This window comes from Neomonachus schauinslandi, chromosome 15, assembly GCF_002201575.2.
Source record: "Neomonachus schauinslandi chromosome 15, ASM220157v2, whole genome shotgun sequence".
NCBI lineage: Eukaryota > Metazoa > Chordata > Mammalia > Carnivora > Phocidae > Neomonachus > Neomonachus schauinslandi.
The window spans coordinates 5,418,397-5,439,778 of record NC_058417.1 but is presented as its reverse complement, the minus strand read 5'-3'; the positions used below and the strand labels follow the sequence as shown (position 1 = coordinate 5,439,778).

At 46.5% G+C, this 21,382-nt stretch overlaps 1 protein-coding gene across 1 annotated transcript in view; it reads right to left on the bottom strand.

Moving 5' to 3' along the window:
- SHISA6 (shisa family member 6) overlaps positions 1 to 21,382 on the bottom strand; it is a gene marked incomplete at its 5' end in the record, with an annotated part of 278,529 nt that overhangs the window by 138,262 nt on the left and 118,885 nt on the right. Inside the window, one exon of the mRNA XM_021694525.2 lies at positions 4,156 to 4,251. Within this exon, the coding sequence (XP_021550200.2) occupies positions 4,156 to 4,251 (96 nt within the window). The remainder of the gene's footprint in view (positions 1 to 4,155; positions 4,252 to 21,382) is intronic.

The window sequence follows — 21,382 nt, the reverse complement described above, 5'->3', positions numbered from 1 at the left end:
AGATGGACCCTGAAAATGTATCTGGGCAGACTGAGCTTCCTTTCTGGAAGGAAAGCCCCTGCTCATCTGGGGGTGGTGTCTTACTCCCGGTCCATCTTCTTTTCGTGTGACTTCCTGTCCTGCAAAAATGTGTGCCTCTAGTAAGAACAGCCACTGGCGCTGGAGTGCTTCCCATGCGTGCATCCCGAGGAACCGCTGCCCATTGAGGCCCCAGCCCTGTCCTCCTCCCTCCATCCCCGGCAGGATGTGCGTGGTTGGGAGCATGAGCTTTGGAAACAGGCCTGGATTTGGAATGAAACGGTACTGACTGCCTGACGTTCACTTGTGCAAATTACTCAACTGCTCTACTTTGAGTTTTTCCCCCGCCAAATGGGGATGACAAGAGCTCTCCCACGGGGTCATCATAATGGTGAAAATAAGATGGCATGTGTCGAAATGTTGGTACATAGTAAATGCTCAGCAAATAGGAGCCTTTATCATTGGGTTTCCATCATGGCAGCCTGGGGGATGCTCTGGTTCCCTCAAGACTGTTCTGGGGTCCTATGTGGGGCGTCTGGGTAATCCTGTCCAATGAACAGAGAAAACGGTGTAGGGGGAACTTGTTCCAAACTCGTCGTCACTCTGATCAGCATCTTCCTTGGCCTTGACGTCCACTTACTCCTGGAGGCTGACTAATGGTTATGTGGCCTCCTAAGCTAAAATATGGGGTCTCCTAACAGGACAGAGATAGACCAGGGAGCTTTGGTGGCTTCGAACCTTCCAATGTCTCACTTCTGCAATCCCATTAACCAAAAAACATCCCCTTGTTTAGGCTTGGTCTCAGAACGTTTAATTACCTGTGTACCTGTGGATCTCATTCTAAAGCATCCTCACCCCCAACTCTCTGAATTTGGATGAGCCACCAGTGAAGCCAGGGTGGGTGCACTTCTCTCCCCATGATGCGTGAGGGGGCCTTTGAAATGGCAGACAGGGCTGGCGGCATCCAAGTATCCAAAGAAGGTTCCCAGCGCCGTTCAGAATAGGGACCATCAACGCACAATTCTCAGATAATCAGAGTCTGCTAGAAATACATGTGAAATTCAGTGATGCAGGCTGGAAGGGCAATGGTATGACCTTCTAAAGGAGGCATTTGCTACCCCGTCAGTTCTGAGCGTCACGGTGGGGCCACATGGTGGCCACCAGAAGGCCTATCGCCAATGTAGGAAGAAGAGAAAATGGGAATAAAGGAAGAGGTACCCGACAGGCAGCAGAGGTGAAGCAGAAAGAAATAAATAGAAGAAGAAAAGGAAGGGCACAAAGCACATGTGATGAACAATGGCCCCATGCTCGACACCCCTGGAGGGTTCCCTGCCCATGGCGTAATTCGATGGGGCCGCTTTGCTGAACTTGGTACCACTCAGAGCTGAACTTGGGTTGTTGCTCTGGCGGAAGGGAGGATGGAGCTGGGCCCCTTCCTAGAGATCCAGGCTGTGCAGGGAGAAAGAATTCTGATATTAGAAGGAGATCCCCATTTCCAAAGCTCCCCCCCCCAGCCCCAGTCTCCTGGCTCATGAAACTTTAGTTATTATCTCAATAGGAAAAGCCACACAAGGTACATTCCTGGAGGAGAGAGGAGGTTTCAGAGGCCGTGAGAGGAAGGGAATGATAAAGAGGATATGGTGGGGGTGATGACTGGTGGGGGCGGTCGGGCGATGCACACACAGGAGGGCTGCATGAGACGCGGACAAGCTAATATCAGGGAAATCAGCAGCAGCCACGGCAAAGCCCCACACCCACAGTGGGACAGAGCCTCCCGGAATGATGGTGACCCAAAGGACAGGTAGGAATAGAGAATCGCCTCTATGTTGCTCTGATGGAGGTCTATCTAGTTCCTTTAGGAGCAGCCTGGTGTCCACCACCCGATAAATGCACGATCTGGCTCCCCTCTGGCTCGGGTCCCAAGTCCTCTTATTCTCGTCCTTTCTACCCTGCTTTATTCGCACCAGCCCCCTTCCTACTTCTCGGCGCCACAAGAAAGCTTCTACCTCAGGGCCGCCTTCCTGTCGCCTCTGCCTGGGATGCGGGTCTCTGCCCAGTTACCACAGTCTCATCCAAGCTGCCTTTCCCTCCAAGACTGGCTCTCTGCCGCAGCATTCCCTGCCTCGCACCTGCCTGGGGTTTTCCCCTTGCCTGCATCGTCAAGAATTTATTTTGTCTGCTTCCCCCAGTGGAATAGGTGTTTCACACAAGCAGATTCCATTTTGTTTACTTCTGAATATTGCTCAGCACCGAGCAGTCCTCGTGAAATATTTGTTGAATGAATGTATGAACCCAAAGCGGCAACGTTTACAATATACATATGGAGTTCTTTCGATTGAGCTATTTGGTGTTTCAGCTGCAAGAAGGGGTAGGGGTAAGGGTGGGAAACCAACAACTGCCGTTGAGAAGGCTTGGTAAGAGCTGCCATGTTCTCTTTGAGAAATTCAGATCTGTGGCTCTGCCCCATGGGTTGTAGGAGTGGGGTAGTCAACCTCCAAGATGGCCCCAGGGATCCCTGGCACCTGATATTACCGCCCTTGTGTAATTCCTTCCCATCTGGAATAAAGCTGACTTGTGTCACCAATAAGATATTGAGCAAATGACAGTGTGTCACCAACAGGCTTGGTCATAAGAGAGATCCGAGCTTCTTTCTTTCTTTTCCTTGGATCACCCCCTCTGGGGAAGCCCAGCCACCACGCTGTGAGGACATGCAAGTAGCCCATGGAGAGAACGTCGTGGGGGGTGGGGAGGGGAACGGAGGCTTCCCGCCAACAGCCAGCACGATGTGCGTGAACGATCTTGGAAGCCAGTCCTCTGCCCCAGTCAAGCCTTCAGATGATGGAGCCCCTGCTACAATGTTGACTGGAACCTCATGAGAGACCCCAACCCAGAAGCATTTAGCTCAGCTGCTCCCGAATTCCTGGCCTGCCAAAACTATGCCAGATAATACATTTGTTCGGTATTGTTTTAAAATGCAACATTTTAGATCTGTGTAATTTGTTGCAGAGTAGATGACGTAGGGGTGGGGGCTGGCTGTCCTAGCTTTGAGCTGAGACGGTTATGACTAAGATTGTGTCTTTCGCTGGTTCACCGTGCAGCCCAGCTCCCCTTCTGGTCCGAATTTGATTCTGCAACTTCGAGTAGCCACCTGTGTCCTCAATAAACTTTATTTAGACACAAAGAGACACAACAGAAAATACATACACAGATACAGATATATATATGTATATATATATTTTTCTCTATAGGATGAACAAACATCACACAGGGAATTTAAAAAGTAGTTGCATGGAATGTAAGAAAAAATTGCAAAGTTCCTTGGTCGCTCACACTTAAAACAGACACATATTTCAGAGGCAGACAGAGATAGAGCATCCCTACAACAGAATTCACAGTTGATCTATTAACAATACACAGGTGTTAGGAAGGTAGTCAGGAGTCAGGGATCCAGTTACTCTTGATATGACAGAATGCTCACAACACTAGGAGGACTCTGTTTAAACAAAAGACAGAATGGAGGATTCCATATCCGCCCCCCCCACCCCTGCACAGATGCTCTGCAAGCTGTCAGCTAGGGCAAAAAGCAGCTCAGCAGAAATGCCACGTAAACGTTCGTCTTGAGGCTTCAAGGCCTGCGTAACCTCTACCTCTGGGTTCACACCACGGAGAGTTTATACAGACATACTTAGGGACACTGAAACTCTCGAACATGCACGCTGGCTCCAAGACCCACGGTATAGAACGTTGGCATCAGTTTATAAAATGTGGCTTTCAAACGGAAAAGGGGTAAGAGCCGAGAGGAGAACACACACTTTGCAAATGGTGCCCCGCCCACTGGCAGTTTCCTACCAGGTTGCCTGTGGTCCTTCCCACAGGGTCCCTGGCCTCTGGGTCCCGCTCCTCGCCAGGGTGGAAGGGGGGGGCGGGAGCGATGTCTCTGGCAAGTCTATGGCCCTCTAACGTCCCACCTGTGACCTGTCAAAAGCCACGTATGTCACCAGGACCAGCTGCCGTGGTACCACCCCTTGCTTCTCCCTGTCCCGGACAAGCCTCTGGCCTCCACATCATCTTCGCGTTTCAGAGCGGGGCTCCCCTAGGCAACCTGTGTGTTTTAGTAAAAAATGGTTTCCACTGTACCCTTCGTGTGTCCTCTTCCTAACGTGACAAATCCAGAGGAGATGAAGTTATGGAGATCGGGTCCTCCACTTCGGTAAGCATCCTTCCCATAATGTCCTGCAAGAAGACGGGGCAGAGTTATCCGGAAGACTCATAGCAGCAACAATAAGGCGAGCGAGGCAGCTCCCACTCACCCGGCCGGAGTGAGGAAGTCAGTGTCAAACCAGCAGCTAAGGCAGGAGGGAGAATCCGTCAAGAAAAAAAAAATATATATTATTTTATAAACACATATGATATATATTACAAATATATATACCACATATATAAAAAGTATATATATCAGGTATATATACATGTATGTGTGCGTATATATACGTGCATATATATATATATATGTAGTTGCACAACAAAGACAAAAGTTCTGGAAACGATACACAGAAAGCAGTGGGGAAAGGGGTACATGTGGCTTGATTTTGGCATTTCTGACCGAGCGCACCAGAACATCGGTGTATTTGTCCCCACCATCCTGCCTGTTGTCCCAGCTTCTTCCAGCTTGCCTTACTCATTTGTTTTCTTTCTTTCCAGAGCATGGATGCTGGGCTAAGTCTGGCCGGGGATGCTCTCTCTATGTGCCTGTTGATAAGTCCCACCATATCCTACGGGGCTACAGCCTCGCGGCTTAGGAGAGATGCAGTGTCAGCTGACGAAGGCGGGCAGAATGGCGGTTGTCAAACACTGGGAAAATATTTACTGCTTTTCTCTCTCGACTTTCCGCAATAAGATCTTATTCCTTGTCAGCCTAATGTAGCCATCTACCCGTGCGTGGAGCTGGTCTGGGGAAGGGTGAGTGTGGGCGAGGACCCTGAAAGAAGAAATTCAAAGAGAAAGCGAGTAACACTCTGCTTCTGATGTTCGAAATGGGATTTCACAATGCTCTTGAAATACAAGTAGGGTAAAGAAAAAAGGACTCCGTAAATGCCATCCTGAGGCATAGACCTAGGAACGTGGAGAAAAGCCGTCTTGTTGTTGTGTTGCTACAAGAGCTCATTAAAAACTACTTAGAAGTAAGACAGTGTGCAGAATTATGCAGGATGTAAGGTTAGGTTAAAAAGTGGACAGAAAATGGGGCACCTGGGTGGCGCAGCCGACTCTTGGTTTCAGCTCAGGTCATGATTCTCAAGGTCATGAGATCGGGCTCCGCATAAGCCTCTGCGCTGGGCGTGGAAACTGCTTGAGATTCTCTCTCTCTCTCTCCCCCTCTGCCCCTCCACCCCCTCTCTTTTCCTCTCTAAAAAAAAAAAAAAAGTGGACAGAAAATGCTATATTATATATGATCACAATGCTGTAAAGAAGTCAAACCAGAGCATTAAAAAAAAAAAAAAAGATTGAAAGAAAACACATCCAACTGCCAGTAAAAACACTGCCAACTGCCTTCAGATAATCAGAACTTGCGTCTTACTTCTCTCCTTTCAGTGCTTCCATATTTTCCAAGGTTTTTTTTCCCTTGAGTAAGTATGTCTTTTTTATAATATAAATAAGTAAAATAAATTGCTAATGAAAAAAAAAGTATGGTAAATGTAAAGACAACCCAAATCACATCTTTTCTTAACAGGGCGCCCTCTGCCTTGGTAGATCTCAAACACAGGTGCATACTGGAACCATCTAGAAGCTTCTAAAAATGCAAATGTCCAGACATAACTCCAGGGATTCTGATTCCGTTGATCGGGGTCTGGGCTTAGGCAATGACATTTTTTAATTCTTATGTTAATTTTTTTATTCTTACGTTAACCCCCATACATTACATCATTAGTTTTAGATGAAGTGTTCCATGATTCATTGTTCGTGCATAACACCCAGTGCTCCTTGCAGAATGTGCCCTCCTCAATACCCATCACCAGGCTAACCCATCCTCCCACCTCCCCCCCCAGAACCCTCAGTTTGTTTTTCAGAGTCCATCGTCTCTCATGGTTCGTCTACCCCTCCGATTTCCCCCGCTTCATTCTTCCCCTCCTGCTACCTTCTTCTTCTTCTTTTTTTTTTTCTTAACATATATAGGCAATGACATTTTTAAGAAGGTCTCTAGCTGATTCTAATGTGCCACCAGGAAAGAGAACCATTGCCCTAGGGTAAATGGAGAGATAACCTAGGTTCAGTTCATTCAGGTGGGTTCAAAGAACACTTGTTGGACCCTCGGGGGTGCTTGGCACCACCCACGATCTAGTAAGTTTTGGGTTCCAGAGTCCTCTCTTCCTTCCCTCCCGGTTCCTTCCTCCTTCTCCCATATCAAGAGTCCTCAAACCTGAGTGTGCATCAGAAAGACCAGGAGGGCATGTTAAAACGGACTGCCGGACCCACTCTCAGAGTTTCTGATTCAGGAGATCTGGGACCAGGGCTCAAGATTTTGCCTTTCTATCAAGTCACCCAGTGAAGCTTATGCTGTCGGGTCTAGGGACCAAACTCTGAGAACCACTGCCCTAGCGCACAAGGAACTTGAGAGAATTTTGCCACCATTTCTGCCATGCCTTCCACTCTGGAAGAGATCCTCATTCTTCAGGGTGCACAGCCTTCCACGAGGAGCTCTCTGGCTATGAAATACTGTGGCCACGACCCAGAATTCGACAGAATAGAATTTTTAGAGCTAAGAGACGTCTGCCCAGATCCCAAGCCATGTCAGAGCTCCAGAAACCGTCTCTAGCACCTGGAGCAATGCATCTTCATCAGGGATAAAGGGTTCGGGGGGGAAGGGGTGTGTGGAGGGGTGTGCTGCAGGGAGAGGGGGACCCCTATCCTGGAACATGGTCACTTTCTCCCCACCCCACCCCCAGCAATGGCTGGGCAGAAGAAGAAAGTCACAATTCAGAACTGTCATAAATTTGGACCTCATTAATTCAGAACCTGCGATGCATCCTGCAGAACTGGGGCTGGTTTATTTTTGTGCTCTTTTATAAATAAAATTTTTGATAAATCAATACCGAGGAAGATGGAGCATAAACAGTGCCTGTGTTACTTACAAATCATTCTTATCTGTCAGCTGGAACAAGGTCCCTCAGGACTGAACGTTGCCCCAGTGCCTTGGGGCTCTACTTTGTTTAACGAGCAATGCCAGTTTTCTGATCACCTACTATGAGCCAGGCAGAGAGACAGAGCCTCTGAACATACAGCCTAAGGGTTGGTTTTGGGGTTGTTGTTTTTTTTTTTACATCATAGTAGCAAATTTGTAGCATAATGCAGTTTAACAGAGATTTTTCAAAAGGACTATTATCTTAAAATTTTAATCACGACTGCATATGCATGTTGTCTATTCTATTATGATGCCCCCATTTACCGATGGAAAAATGGAAGCCAGAGGAAGATGACTAAGCCAATGGTAGTAGCTTCCAGTTCCTCTCACTCCAAACTGCATGTCCCTTCCATCATGCACACCTGGCTCCATGTACTCCCCACAAGAGCCTTGTGAAAAGGTCACGTTCCCCAAGTTCACGGAGCTAGTCAGCAGTAAATCCCCAAGCCCCGCCATCTTTGTACCTCACCTCACGGTCTGAATGGTCACAATAGTGCAGTTGTGACTCTTCTCTGGTGCTTGAACCCAGTGGAAACGCTACCTTGGGAGCGGTCTGCCTGGTGATGAGTAAGTTCATAGAAGCTGGAGCCCAGGTGGGTCAAGCTTCAACACTGAGGCTCTGAGTTGAGTAAAGGTAAAATATGCTGAGGGGTCAAGACCAAGAGCAGGTGGCGGGAATAAAGAATGTTATGGTCAAATCGGCTCCAAAAATACTGAGTTACATGACATGAAAAGGAAGCGTGAACACCGAGTCTAGGGATCTGTCAATGAGCACCCACCTGTCTAGGGAGAACTGACAATTTTCAAAGGCATCTCTTAGGACACTTGTGTTGGGAAAGCTGCCCGTGATGTTGAGTGGGAGAAGACAGGGTGAGAGCTTCAGCTTCTGTTGGAGCTGAGGTCCTCACACTTGAGCACTCACTGGATGGCTGAGCCCCAGCCCCGGGATTCCTGATGTACTAGGTCAGAGGTAAGTTCCATGTATGACAAGTTCCCAGGTGATGCCACTGAAGGCCACAGGCTCAGGGACCACACTTTATGAACCACTGTGTTGGAACGACCGACAGGTCCCTCTTGAGCTGGATCCAGGGCCAATGCTAGGAGGTCAAGGTCCAGAAGGATCCACATTCTCTCTACCCTCCAGAGAAAGGGTTTTGCATGAGCAAGGGCAGCATGATGAGAAGAACGATCAGTAAAACCAAAGCCCTGAGCAGGTGGGTGGGGTGAACAGAGGGTGTCAATGTCTCCTCTCTGCCCCGGTGATGCGTGCAGTCCGGCAGTTGGAGAGATGTGTGATATGAAGGGGTATCACAGAATTCTTTAGACATAACACAAAGAACCATGCCCTTCTCCATCTGGCAGCCACCACCCTAAGTCTGTGCCCTTCCACTTGCCATTGAGGCAGGAAGCCAAGCAGTACTCCGCCCAAGAGAAAGAGCATTTCCAGGGAAAGAGCCATATGTCCAGCAGAGCTCCCAGCAGAGGTAAGCGAGAGCTCTGTGAGCACTCTTGCTGAGTAGCATAAGCACGCCCAGGTCCTGATACAGACACACACATGGCCACGGCCAGGAACAAGGGTGGTTTGAGGCTGCAAAGGGCACCTGCCACCACCTGCTGAACCGCAACTGTGCAAAGAAGCACCTGGGTGGATTCTCTACCCTTGATTCTGCCACTGTTCTCTCACCGGCACCAGCATCCTGAAGCCTGAAGTCACAGGGCCAGCACTGAGGTTCAAGTTCAACGCCCCCCCCCCACCCCTGCAACCGGCAGGAGGCACTGAAAGCTAAAGAGAGGTCTGAGGCTGAGTTCCTGGAGCCTCTGCAAGGCTGGTGGCCCTGGCAAGGCAGCGACTCTGAGTGACTACAGGGCAAGTTTCTCTGTAAAAGAGATTTGCTGCAAGAAACAGGAGGAAAGGAGGTAATATCTGAATAGTGGTTTCAGGTAAGACGTAAGAGCGGTTTGCCTCTGTGAAGTTAGATCAACAGCCAAGGGAGGGAAAGAGATTGACCAGGATGGTTTGCCTGGGTTGCAAACACAGCCAACAGAGTGTGCATCCTGAAGGAAATCAGCACAGTAAATCCCAACGAGAGATGCAATGAGTACTCGGGGGGAAGAGGACAAAGAGACAGCAACGATGGGAGAGACAGAGAGGACGAGTCAAGGCGTTTCCATCAATTTCCAACAGTATTCGCAGAAGAGACACAGAAGGGATAATTCAGAAGCAATGATTAAAAGTTAATAGATTTTTTTTTTTCCCCTGAGCAGATGGGAAGACTTTAGTCTTTAGATCCAAAGACAAAAGGCAAGATCAAGCATCACATGCCTTAGAAGGGACCAAAATCTAGATATCTGGTGAAATGCCTTTTAAAAATATAAAATAAATAAACAAATAAATAAATAAAATTTTAAAATAAAGGAAAATGCCATCTTCATAAAACACTTTAAAAAGTGGGAGCAGGGGGAGCGAAGCAACCTTTTAAAGAATTTTGAGACCTTATATAAGGCACTGAGAATAATGCGAAGCTTGCTAATATTTTTGAGTAGAGATGTTTTGATTCCATTCCTCCAAAACTCATCGAAAATAATGAAAAGAAAGAAGAAGAGGAAAAAAGTTCCACAGGTGGAGAAAAATATCAAACTTTTCATTTAATGGAGGTAGAACACCTGGGGAAAATACACATACAGAAATACAAAAAAGAAAAAAAAAAAGATACACACGAAAATCAGTTCAAAGGGGACTAAAGACCTAAGTGTGAAAAACCAAACCTTAAACCTGCGAGAAAAGAATAGTGGGCAGTCCATTCATGATCTCAAAGTAGGGAAAAATTTTAAGACGAGGAGCAAAAAGCACAGACTAAAGAGGGAACAAGTGAGCATTTTTAAACCATGAGAGCATTTTTAAACCGTCAAAATCAGTCACGAAGCTGCAAGTCAAAGGCTAGAAAACATATATTTACATTCACATCCAAGACCCATAAAGAACTTCAAATTAATGAGAAGATAAAAGAACACAACAGAAAACACAGGCCAAAGAGATGAACAGGCAAATCATAGCACAGAAGACCCAAAGGGCCGATTCACATAAAGTGGTGTTCAATCTCACAAGTAATCAGGGCAATTCAAATTAAAGCCATAATGAGATATCATTTCATACCCAGCAGACTGGGAAGAGTGAAAAAGCCTGACACTTCGGACAAGGGTAAGTAGGAATGAGAACCCTTGCATGCTTCCGCTGGGAGTGAAAAATGGTAAAACCGCTTTGGAAATTTGATATACGGTAGAAACAGCAATTCCCCCTTCAGGTAGATAAATCCTTCACATAAGGAGATACGCACCAGCATGTTCATATGAGTATTGTCTGTAATAAAGACAAATGAAGGGGGCTCTATATTCCTACCAAGAGAACAAGTGATAAATGGTGCTATCCTCATATGATATAATCCTATACTACAGTCCAAATGGAATGAACCAGAGATCTAAGTAGCAACATGGAGGACGGCCCGTTATAATGCTGAGTATACTAAGCAAAGCGAGGAAAAACAGGATGCCATCATCTAGAGAGAGTTATAAAACAGGCAATACAACACTCTAAATTGTTTCAGGATACGTGCAAATGTCGTGTTAATACAAGTACAAAGAGATTCGGGGAAATGATAAATACTTCAAAACAGATACTTCTAGAGGTAGGGAGTGAAATATAATTGAGGAAGAAAGAGTAGATGAGGTGCTTGTGTTTTATTTCCTATGCTGGGTAGTTGGGGACATCATTCACTGTTAAATAATTCTTTATTAGATGATAGATGAATGCATAGATGATGGATGGATGGATGGATGGATGGGTGGATGGATGGACAGATACAGACAGATGGATGGATGGATGGGTAGCTAGTTTTTAGCTAAGAAACTGTAACCCAAATATTTTATTCACCACCAAATTGTCCCTCAACAATAAAGGAAACAAAGAGTCTCCAGTTTTAAGAACTCAGAGACTAAAATGCCCTCGAGTTCTTCTTGGGGGAGGGGCAAGGTGGCCGATGATGAAATCCATCAAGCAAGAAGTAAACCTATAGATCACAGACGTATTTATTTATAATCTTCAAGCAGTACCCAAATCCCAAAACTCAAAAAGAAAAGATCGGTAAATCAGATTACACATTTGTAACATTTAACCAACTGGCTTTATTGACAGAAAGAAAGTTCAGTGGTACTGGATTTGCCCTGGAAAATCTGGTACGCAAACGGGGTGATAAAAGAACATTATGGCGATGAAATAAAACCCAAAGTAGCTTCCGTGGTCAGAGGAGCAGCTCTCCATCTTTAGAGCCTGCTTGAAATGCACAGCATGCACTCAGAACAGACAGGGAGCTGGTCTCTGAAAAGCCGAAACGGTTCTAGGGCCCTGCTATGCAGCCACTCTCCAGCTGAACTTCTCAGTGGAAAAATGTGACAGAGACAGAAATCAAAACACACGGTAAACCCTGGGAAAATATTTTCAATACACGTGAGAAAGGACCTTTCCCTTTGTTTACCTCCACAACGCTCATTCATACCAATAATAATAAAACCCTAGAAAAAGTGCACAGCGGATATATGAAAAAGAAAAGAAGGTTTTTTTGGAAGACCATTGGATATGTAAAAAACACGATTAACCCTGAGTCACAATTAAGGAAATGCAGGTCGAAATATAAAGGACCTTTCTAAAAAATGAATCGATTTTGGGGCGCTTGGGTGGCTCAGTTGGTTAAGCGTCCCTGACTCTTGGTTTCGGCTCAGGCCATGATCTCAGGGTGGTGAGATCGAGACCCACGTTGGGCTCCACGCTCAGGGAGTCTGCTTGAGATTCTCTCTTTCTCTCCCTCTGCCACCGCCCCTCCCCACACTCTCTCTCTCTCTCAAATAAGTAAATCTTAAAAAAAAAAACTAATCAATTTGGCAAAACTTAAGCCTTCCATGACACCCAGCACCAGGAGGATGGGCTCTCTCATTGTGGCTGAAGAGAGTAGAAATTAGTGGTGCTTATTTGAAGGACAAGCTTTTGACCTGGCATCTCCCTGCTAGGAATCTGCCCTACATACATGCCTTCCAGTCTTCCCATAACCTAAGAATCAGGTCAGACATTGACTGCAGTAGTTTCTGGCAATGGGCAGCTAAGAAAACCAGAATCCATGAATGTCGTGGAGTATCATGCAGCCATTACAAAGATGAGGTCAGACTGTATGTGCAGATGTGGGAAGATCTCCAAGACCAAATTAAAAAAAAGGAAAGAAAGAAAAAAGCAAGGTGTGGAGCAATGTTTCAGTAGGATCCTTTTTATACAAACGAGAATGAAAACAATACAGAGAGGATACGTAGAGACCCGTTGCGAGTAGGATGGTTGCTACGAACGATATTTTTTTCCTGCAAATAATTATGCCCACAAACTACTAAAAGGTCCTTTCCTTTGGGGACAGGTCCTGGGAGGAAGGAAGTGAGGTGTTCACCTTGGAGTTTTATTACTTTCTCTACTGTCTGAACTTTCTACACACACCTATGGGTTATTTTTTATTTTTGTACTATTTACAGAGTTCATCTGGGATTAGGGAGTGGGATCATGGGCCATTCTTTGTTTTTGTCTTTGTACTTCTTTATGTGGGGGGGAAAAAAAACTCTAATAAATGTCATTTTATCAAAAGCAGTACAAGGGCCAGGAAGTGAGAGGGGCCACTTCTCCTTGTGTAAATGACAAGGCATTTATCAAACACGGATTCTAATACCCACCTGGCAGGAGGGTGGCGAGGATTAGATGAGATCCCGGGTATAGATCGTTTTGCCTAATACTCTACACCAGTAAGCCTCAACAAATGGGAGCTGCTATTCACATCAAGACTACAGTCTTTCCTCTTTCTCATGCAGGGAACTCCGTGGGGTCCTCTTACTCTGCGTCTGCCCCAAGCTGACCTCGGGCCAGAAAGAGCTAAGAGCAGAAGAAGCTGGACAGAGCTTGGACTTTGCTATCTTGCCTGAGGGCTCTTTCCCAGAGAAACCCCAAGGCTCCTTCCGGTTTCCAAGAACTCACACCCATGTCTCCACAAAGGGGAGGGGGCTGGGAGCCGGGAGGGCCTGAGTTCCTCCGTGTAGTCACTTTCTGCTAAGTGAATGAGGCTGCTCTGAGCTCGCTCCACCAAGGTAAACAGGCAGGCCAGGTCTAATTGCAGATTACACTGACAATGACTATTTACTAGTCTAAAACTCTCGAGAGAGCAGCTACTGGGGATGCTTTATTTTATGTGTCAATTCTAGTGTTTGCTCACACAAGCGCATGGGGACCGTCTCCTCCAGAGTCTGTGGAGTTAGCAGGGCTGTTGACAAATACTCTGACAATGCCACAGATCTGCCCTCTGGAGTCTCCCCTCTGCAGGCTCAGTAGCTGGGAAACCTGAGGATGGTTGAGGTCATGTGTCCCCAGCCGTGAAGGTCAGCAATCCCACACTGAACCAACACTCTCCTGTGACAAAGAAGGAAATACAAACCCAGAGAGGGTGAGTAGAGGCATTCTCAAGGCCACACAGGTTGATGGTTTTGGATACCGAACCCTCAACTCTTGACTTTCAAGATGGCGCTCTTCATCCTATCATTCTGCTCGAGGAAAGCAGGGGCTCTGGTCAGATAGATCAGGATCACAAGCAGGGTAGGGTGGGGAGCATAACCCAGAATACATCTTGATAACCACCCCACTGGGGGCGGGGGCAATCCTCCAGAAAGTCATTCCTAAACCAACCCTTTTCCAATTCAAATTAATGTCCCTGAACCATCAGTTTTGTTGGTTTGGACTTAAGAAAACTGGTACTTTGTGTTTGAAAGCAAAACGAAGAAACAAACAAAAATATAAAGATGTTCTCTGTAAAGGCCTCCAGCTCTGCCCAAGGGCAAACTCGAGGTCAACTTTATCCACTGCAAGAGGGGAACTCTTGCTGTGGTCTCCTGTATCTCACACAGGCTTTGGGGTAAGATTTCTTGTTTCAGAAAGCATTACACGGCTCAAAAATAAAAGTCTGAAAACCACACCTCTGGTGCATCCTAATTATTTACCAAGGGGACGAGAGAGAGGATTACTTGATGGTGACATTAATCTTCAGAGATTTGGGGAGGGCTAAACCCTCCTCCTCCCCCTCCCCCTGGCCATTGAGATAGAATCAGGGAATGTTCCAACTGAAGGACTTCTCAAGGGCACCTTCTCTAGCCTCGATATTTGCAGACGAGGAAACTGGAGCTGGGGAGGGAACCCAGACAGCCCAAGGTCACCGGCTGCTGGCTGTGACCACACTCTGCATCTTCCCACATCAGAGCCTTCCCTAATGCACCAGGCAGCCCACAGCCTCCCCCGTGCCCCAGGAAATGGTGCAGAGGTTGGTTTCTATTTCAGGGGACCCCAGCGCGCCATTTATTTTCTCCTCGGATGCGCTGGCTGTAATCCCCTTGGAAAGATGCCCAGAGTCTAACCAAATCCCCGTCACTGACTGCGATCCCCATTTCAGTTCTGGCTCATTCCTGAGAGCAGGACCCTGGCCAAGAGTCCTGAAGAGAATCTGAGTGGAAGCAAGGATGGAGGTGCTCACCACAGCGAGGGAAGACTTTCCTTGGCCCCCGAGTCTGAGGACATTAGGGCAGAGGTCAATTAAGGAAATCCCCTCTTGTTATCACCTTGCAAAGAGTGGGGTAGCCTGAGGTGGGGGGGGGCGGCGCCTGAGACCTCCTTTCTTCTCTGTTTCTTGCCCTCTCCTCCTCCTCTGCAAACAAAACAAAACAAAACAAACAAACAAACAAAACCAAAACCACTGAGCCTCCTATGAATACATCCAAACTGGGGGGATGAATGAAATAATGCTGAAAACCTCTACCATCTTAGATAAGTTTATCGTGTGCCTTTACTCAGAGACACTGGCAATGAACGCCTTTTATTATCTACAGGGAAATATTTGAGGAAAATATTATCTCCATTTTGCAGATGAACAAACAGCCTCAGAGAGGCTGATTATACAAAATCACAGAGTCGCTGGCCTGTGAATTTAGAATTTAGGTTTTAGAATTTAGAATTTAGAATTTACTAAATTCTCTGTCACTGTACAGACTGGGGGTTCCTTTCATTCTATCATGCTTCTAGGAGAGCCATGCTTCTTCTAGCTGCTGTTCCAAGGGCCCTACCTCTCCCCAAAACCCAAGAGAGACCCTTCTAAGACAGCTGAATTTTAAAAAAATGGGAGGAGGAAGAATTTTAAGGGCTGTCATCTTTTGTTGGGCTTTCACTCCTAATGGGAAGGCAATTTAATTTGTGAACTATGACATATCTCTGAGAAGTTATCAATGACAGAAGGTTCATATTTAAATCCGGGGCTTTTTCACACTGATCTGCCATGTTGAACAATGCAGCTCAGCAAAATAGGAGATGAGAAACAAAATAGTGAACTTCAGGCGCAGGGCGTAGAGTAGCCTCAGAGTTTTGGCATTAATGACGTGTGCGACTCTGCCCAGATGTTTCTTTCTGTGGGCAAAGCAAGACTGCCTGCTCTGGATCCCAGGGAAAGACCCAGGGGAGCCATGATTGTTATGGGCACGGTGGGGAAGGGGGGTGCTTCACTGGGAGCTTGCTATACTCTGATCAGTCTCCAGTCTCCTCTCTTGCCAGATTTTGAGGGGGACGGGAGCTGGAGCAGGTCCAGGGCCCCTACCCCGCCCTCTGCTCTCAGAACTCGGTCTTCATCGAGGTGGTGAGGCAGAGTAGGACCCTCCTCAGGACTGCCTGGCTAAGTACCTTCCCCACAGCCCTCCTCCTCCTGTGTGGGTCCCCAAGGCTGGAGGTGGCAGGGCCTCCCTCTGACCTCTGTGAATTGCATTAAGGGACTTCCAGGAGGTGTTGGCCAGGGGGGGAAGCAGCCGCAGGAGAGAAGAGCAGGAGGAGGGTGAGAGGATACTGGGGTCCCTCCGTGGATGGGCTGCAGAAGTTCCTCCCCTCCTTATGGGTTCCTTAAACCCTACCTCCTTCCTTTTAATGAAGCTTTTGCTAAACTGTTCTCAAATTACCCCTTTGAAGAGGGCCATCTGTTTCCTGCCAGACTCCAACGGATAGGCCATCCATCACCATCCTGGGCCTTCTCCCCTCCTTAGCCCGTTCAGGTGTTGTGGGCCATCTTTATAACCGCCCCGGCCTCCATCCTCATGCACGGTGTTCACCCAGCAAAGCCACCAGTGAAGAGAGCTGACCAGCCGCCATTTTGTCCCTGGGGGACTTCAGGCAAATGACTTGACCTTTCTGAACCCTCATTTCCCCATCTGTAAAATGAGACTAAATAACAGTACTAAAAGAGGGTTTTGTGATAATTGAATTAATTAAGACTTAGAGTATTACATAAAGAGTCTAGAACAGTCTCTGGAATATGGTAAGTGTTCTGTTTGCTATTATCATTACTAGTATCTCTTAGAATGAATGACCCCAATCCTCAGATGGCACCTCAACGCTTTGGCAATTCTGCTCTCCTTCTCTGCAATGTTCACCCTTCCACTTCCTGGACGTCCTTCATGGGTTTCTCCTGGTTCCTGGAACCTCCCACACCTGCTCTCCATACCCTCCCACTTGCCCTTACCTCATACTCCAGGGAGAAATCGGAGCGGTAAGAAAGGAACTGTCTCGTTGCCAGGAGATCATACCCATCCCCTCTCTCTGTCTTCCTTGCTAGTACAGTGGGTGAAATGATGTGTGAGCATCTGTATTCCTCCATCTTCTTCAGGACTTAGCTCCTGAAATCAACCTCCTCCTTCTCAACCACCGCTTTCTCTCCCTCAACAGGCTCACTCACACTTCAACTCCTCCAGACCCTCCGAACGCTATACACAACACTCTTGCTTGACCCCAAGCCTCCCACGCCAATCACTGCCCATTTCTCACCATTTTGTATGGGAAGAAACAGAATCTCGGAGCGTTGAGGGATCTTTCTCCTATTCGCCTATCTCATTGGGGGATGACCTAGGGCTCAAAATACAAGTTTTCTATGTTCTTTAAAAAAAATGGATGTTTTTGACCACAATAACACGCCCACCAGAGTGGCTTAAGTTCAAAAGACTGGCCACACCAAATGTTGCTGAGGACGTGGGGCAACTAAAATTCACACATACTGCTGGTGGGGATGAAAAATGATAAAGCACCTTGAAGAACTTTGTGGTAGTTTCTTCCAAAGGTAAAATATTCCTGCCCTGCACCCCAACAGGTGCATACGTAGGTATTTACCCAAGAGGAGGAGAATATATGTCCACCATCAGAGACAGGCAAGAATGTCTACTGCAGCTTTACTTAAAAGAGTGATAAAAAAAATCAAATATTCAGAATGCCCAACAATGGAGCTTGAATAATATACTGTGGAATATTCACAAAACAATTACTATACAAGGCAGGAGCCAGTGACAAGTTTAACAATACTGATGACTCTCACAGATAGGCAGACATAAGATAGTACATGCAGGAGGAGTTCACGTGTATGAAGACCAAGACCAAATTCTTTTGACGAAGACTCCCAAGGAGGAGACAAAGCCATTTCAAGATGACAGCAGTCAGAATACTGGTTACCTTTGGCGGTTAAATATAGACTGGGAAGAGGCACAGGGAATTTTATGGGGTGATGGAAATGTTGTTTTTATGTGGACAAGGAGGCAGGGAGAGATAGGCGGGTAGAGAGATGGCAGATAATCACATGAGAAATCATTGACTTGGGGCGCCTGGGTGGCTCAGTCAGTTAAGCATCTGCCTTCTGCTCAGGTCGTGATCCCAGGGTCCTGGGATTGAGTTCCGCATTGGGCTCCCAGCTTAGTGGTGGGTCTGCTTCTCCCTCTCCCTCTGTGATCTCTCTCGCTTTCTTTCTCTCTCAAATAAATGAATCAAATCTTTTTTAAAAAAATCATTGACTTCTATCTTGAAGATCGGTACACATGCCATATTTTAGGATTTCCGTTAGACCTCCATTTTAAAAACCCATGTGTTTAACCCTTGCATTAAATGGATTCTCATTCGTACCCCAATTATACTAACACCAAGAGGAGGCAACTATTCTTAGTATTCTACTGCCCTAACTGCCTCTATTTAATTAAGTTTACAATCCAAAGACCATCAAAGCTGCAAGGCAACGCAGAGACCCCTCATTCGAAGAATGAGCCAACAGATCTGGGAAGAGAAAGTGAGCTGTAAAACTCACTTCTACAGGTGAGTCTGATGCCCCCCATCTCCTACCTCCAAGTCTAGTTAATGTTCTTTCCTTTCCACACCACTGCGCATCCCCGCTGTTCTTCTGCAAGCGAGAGCACTCACAGAGATTTAGGATGTAACTCTGGGAGAGCTGGCCCCGCGATAATGAACAGCCCAGCAGGCTTCCTTCAAACAGAGGGAATGTACGCCCCCCGGCCCCCGAGCGACACAGGAGGGATGGAGAAGGGGTTCGCTGTAAAGACTGTGGAGAGGAGAGGCGTCAAGAGCAGAGGCTTAAGCTCTGCCTCTAATAAAGTTGTAGCATCTGAGCTTGCTTTGGCCGCCTGGTGAGCAACGAGGGAGAGAAAGCTGCTGGGCTTGCCAGGAAGGCGGCTGAGCAGATTCATCTCAGTGGCTGGCCCGAAGACACTTATTCCGCTAATAAACTCAGTGCAACAGTTGACAAGAACCTGAAGGCCCACAACCCCTCAAAAGGGGCAAGGTAAGTAAAAAGAATGATTTTTGCTGAAAGGTGAAGTCAGGCCAAACCCAGAAGAAGTGTGATAAATCTCTAGGTTTAGGAGCCCTCTGATCCAAAGGGAGGCCAGCTATTAATAAAGATGGTCACCACCTCTGAAGTGGCACTTGGTGGCATGCTTTAACATAAGATCTCATTTAATGGAATCTTTGAAACAACCGCACAAAGGGTACATTCATTACCCCCGTATGGCATGTAAGAAAAATAAAATCCGCCTCATTTTAAATAATTTAAAAACTGCATGGCAGGGGGGGGGGCGGAGCAAGATGGCGGAGGAGTAGGAGACCTGGATTTCGTCTCCTCTCAGGAATTCAGCTGGATAGGGATCAAACCATTCTGAACACCTACAAACTCAAGAGGAGATCGAAGAAAAGAAGAGCAACAACTCTCTCATCAGAAAAGCGACCACTTTCTGGAAGGTAGGACGTGCGGAGAAGTGAATCCCAGGCGATATTCGGGAGGATAGACGGTGGGGGAGGGGCCTCCGGCGGCCGCTTCTGGCAAGTGATAGAACCACGGAGCACAAAATCGGAACTTTTAGAAGTCTGCTCCGCCGAGGGACGTCACTCCGGTGGCTAAGCGGGGGGTGGAACCCTCCGGGACAGTGTGGTCTCAGGACCCACGGGTCACAGAAAGACTGGGGGTGCCTGAGTGCGGCAGAGCTCCCAGGGATCGGAGCGGGGAAGCCGGCTGCAGAGATGGAGCCGAGGGGCGGGCTCTCAGCTCGGGGTTGCCATAAACCGTGATCCGTGGCACAGTCGGGCCACTGCTCCTTCAGCAGGGACCCAACAAGCGGCAGATCCAGGGAGACTCCCCTTCCTCCCCCGGGGGGAGCGGCGCGGGAGCGCACCGCAGGGATCTGCTGGGTTTGGATCAAAATATACCCTATATCTCTAGTATATGGTTTTTTCTACTCCCCTGCCTGATCACATTCTCTCCCGTTTTTTTCTTTTTTCTTTCTTTAAATCCTTTCTTTCTTTTTTCAAACAACTTCTTATCAATTCCTTTTATAAAATTTTTTATAATTTCCATCTTTACAGTCATATTCCATCCCTTCATCATATCAACCCTTATTTTTGTACATATATAAGATTTTCTTTCTTCAAAATTTTGGGAGGCACTTTCTTCTAACAGACCAAAATACACCCAAAATCTAGTGTGTGGCACTGATCTATATACCAGCCTGATCATATTTGATCATATTCTGGTTTTTTTTTGTTTTTTTCTGTTTTTGTTTGTTTTTATCTTTATCTTTTTTTTTCTTTTTCTTTTTTCTCTCTTTCCCTTTCTTTTCCTACTGCTTCAGGTCTTTTCTGATTTGTTTAGAGTATATTTTCTGGGGACATTGTTACCCTGTTAGCATTTTGTTCTCTCATTAATCTATTCTCTTCTGGACAAAATGACAAGACGGAAAAAATCACCTCAACAAAAAGAACAAGAGGTAGTACCGACTGCCAGGGACCTACTCAATATGGACACTAGTACGATGTCAGATCTAGAGTTCAGAATCATCACTTTAAAGATACTAGCTGGGCTTGAGAAAAGCATGGAAGTTATTAGAGAAACCCTTTCTGGAGAAGTAAAAGAACTAAAATCTAACCAAGTTGAAATAAAAAAGGCTATTAATGAGGTGCAATCAAATATGGGGGCACTAACTGCTAGGATAAATGAGGCAGAAGAGAGAATCAGTGATATAGAAGACCAAATGATGGAAAATAAAGAAGCTGAGAAAAAGAGAGACAAACAACTACTGGATCACAAGGGCAGAATTCGAGAGATAAGCGATACCATGAGACGAAACAACATTAGAATAATTGGGATCCCAGAAGAAGAAGAAAGAGAGAGAGGGGCAGAAGGTATAATGGAGCAAATTATAGCAGAGAACTTCCCTAATTTGGGGAAGGAAACAGGCATCAAAATCCAGGAAGCACAGAGAACCCCTCTCAAAATCAATACAAATAGGTCAACGCCCCGACATCTAATAGTAAAACTTATGAGTCTCATAGACAAAGAGAAAATCCTGAAAGCAGCTCGGGAGAAGAGATATGTAACCTACAATGGTAGAAACATTAGATTGGCAACAGACCTATCCACAGAGACCTGGCAGGCCAGAAAGGACTGGCAGGATATATTCAGAGCACTAAATGAGAAAAATATGCAGCCAAGAATACTATATCCAGCTAGGCTGTCATTGAAAATTGAAGGAGAGATAAAAAGCTTCCAGGACAAACAAAAACTAAAGGAATTTGCAAACACAAAACCAGCCCTACAAGAAATCTTGAAAGGGGTCCTCTAAGCAAAGAGAGACCCTAAAAGCAACATAGACCAGAAAGGAACACAGACAATATACGGTAACAGTCACCTTACAGGCAATACAATGGCACTAAATTCCTATCTTTCAATAGTTACCCTGAATGTAAATGGGCTCAATGCCCCAATCAAA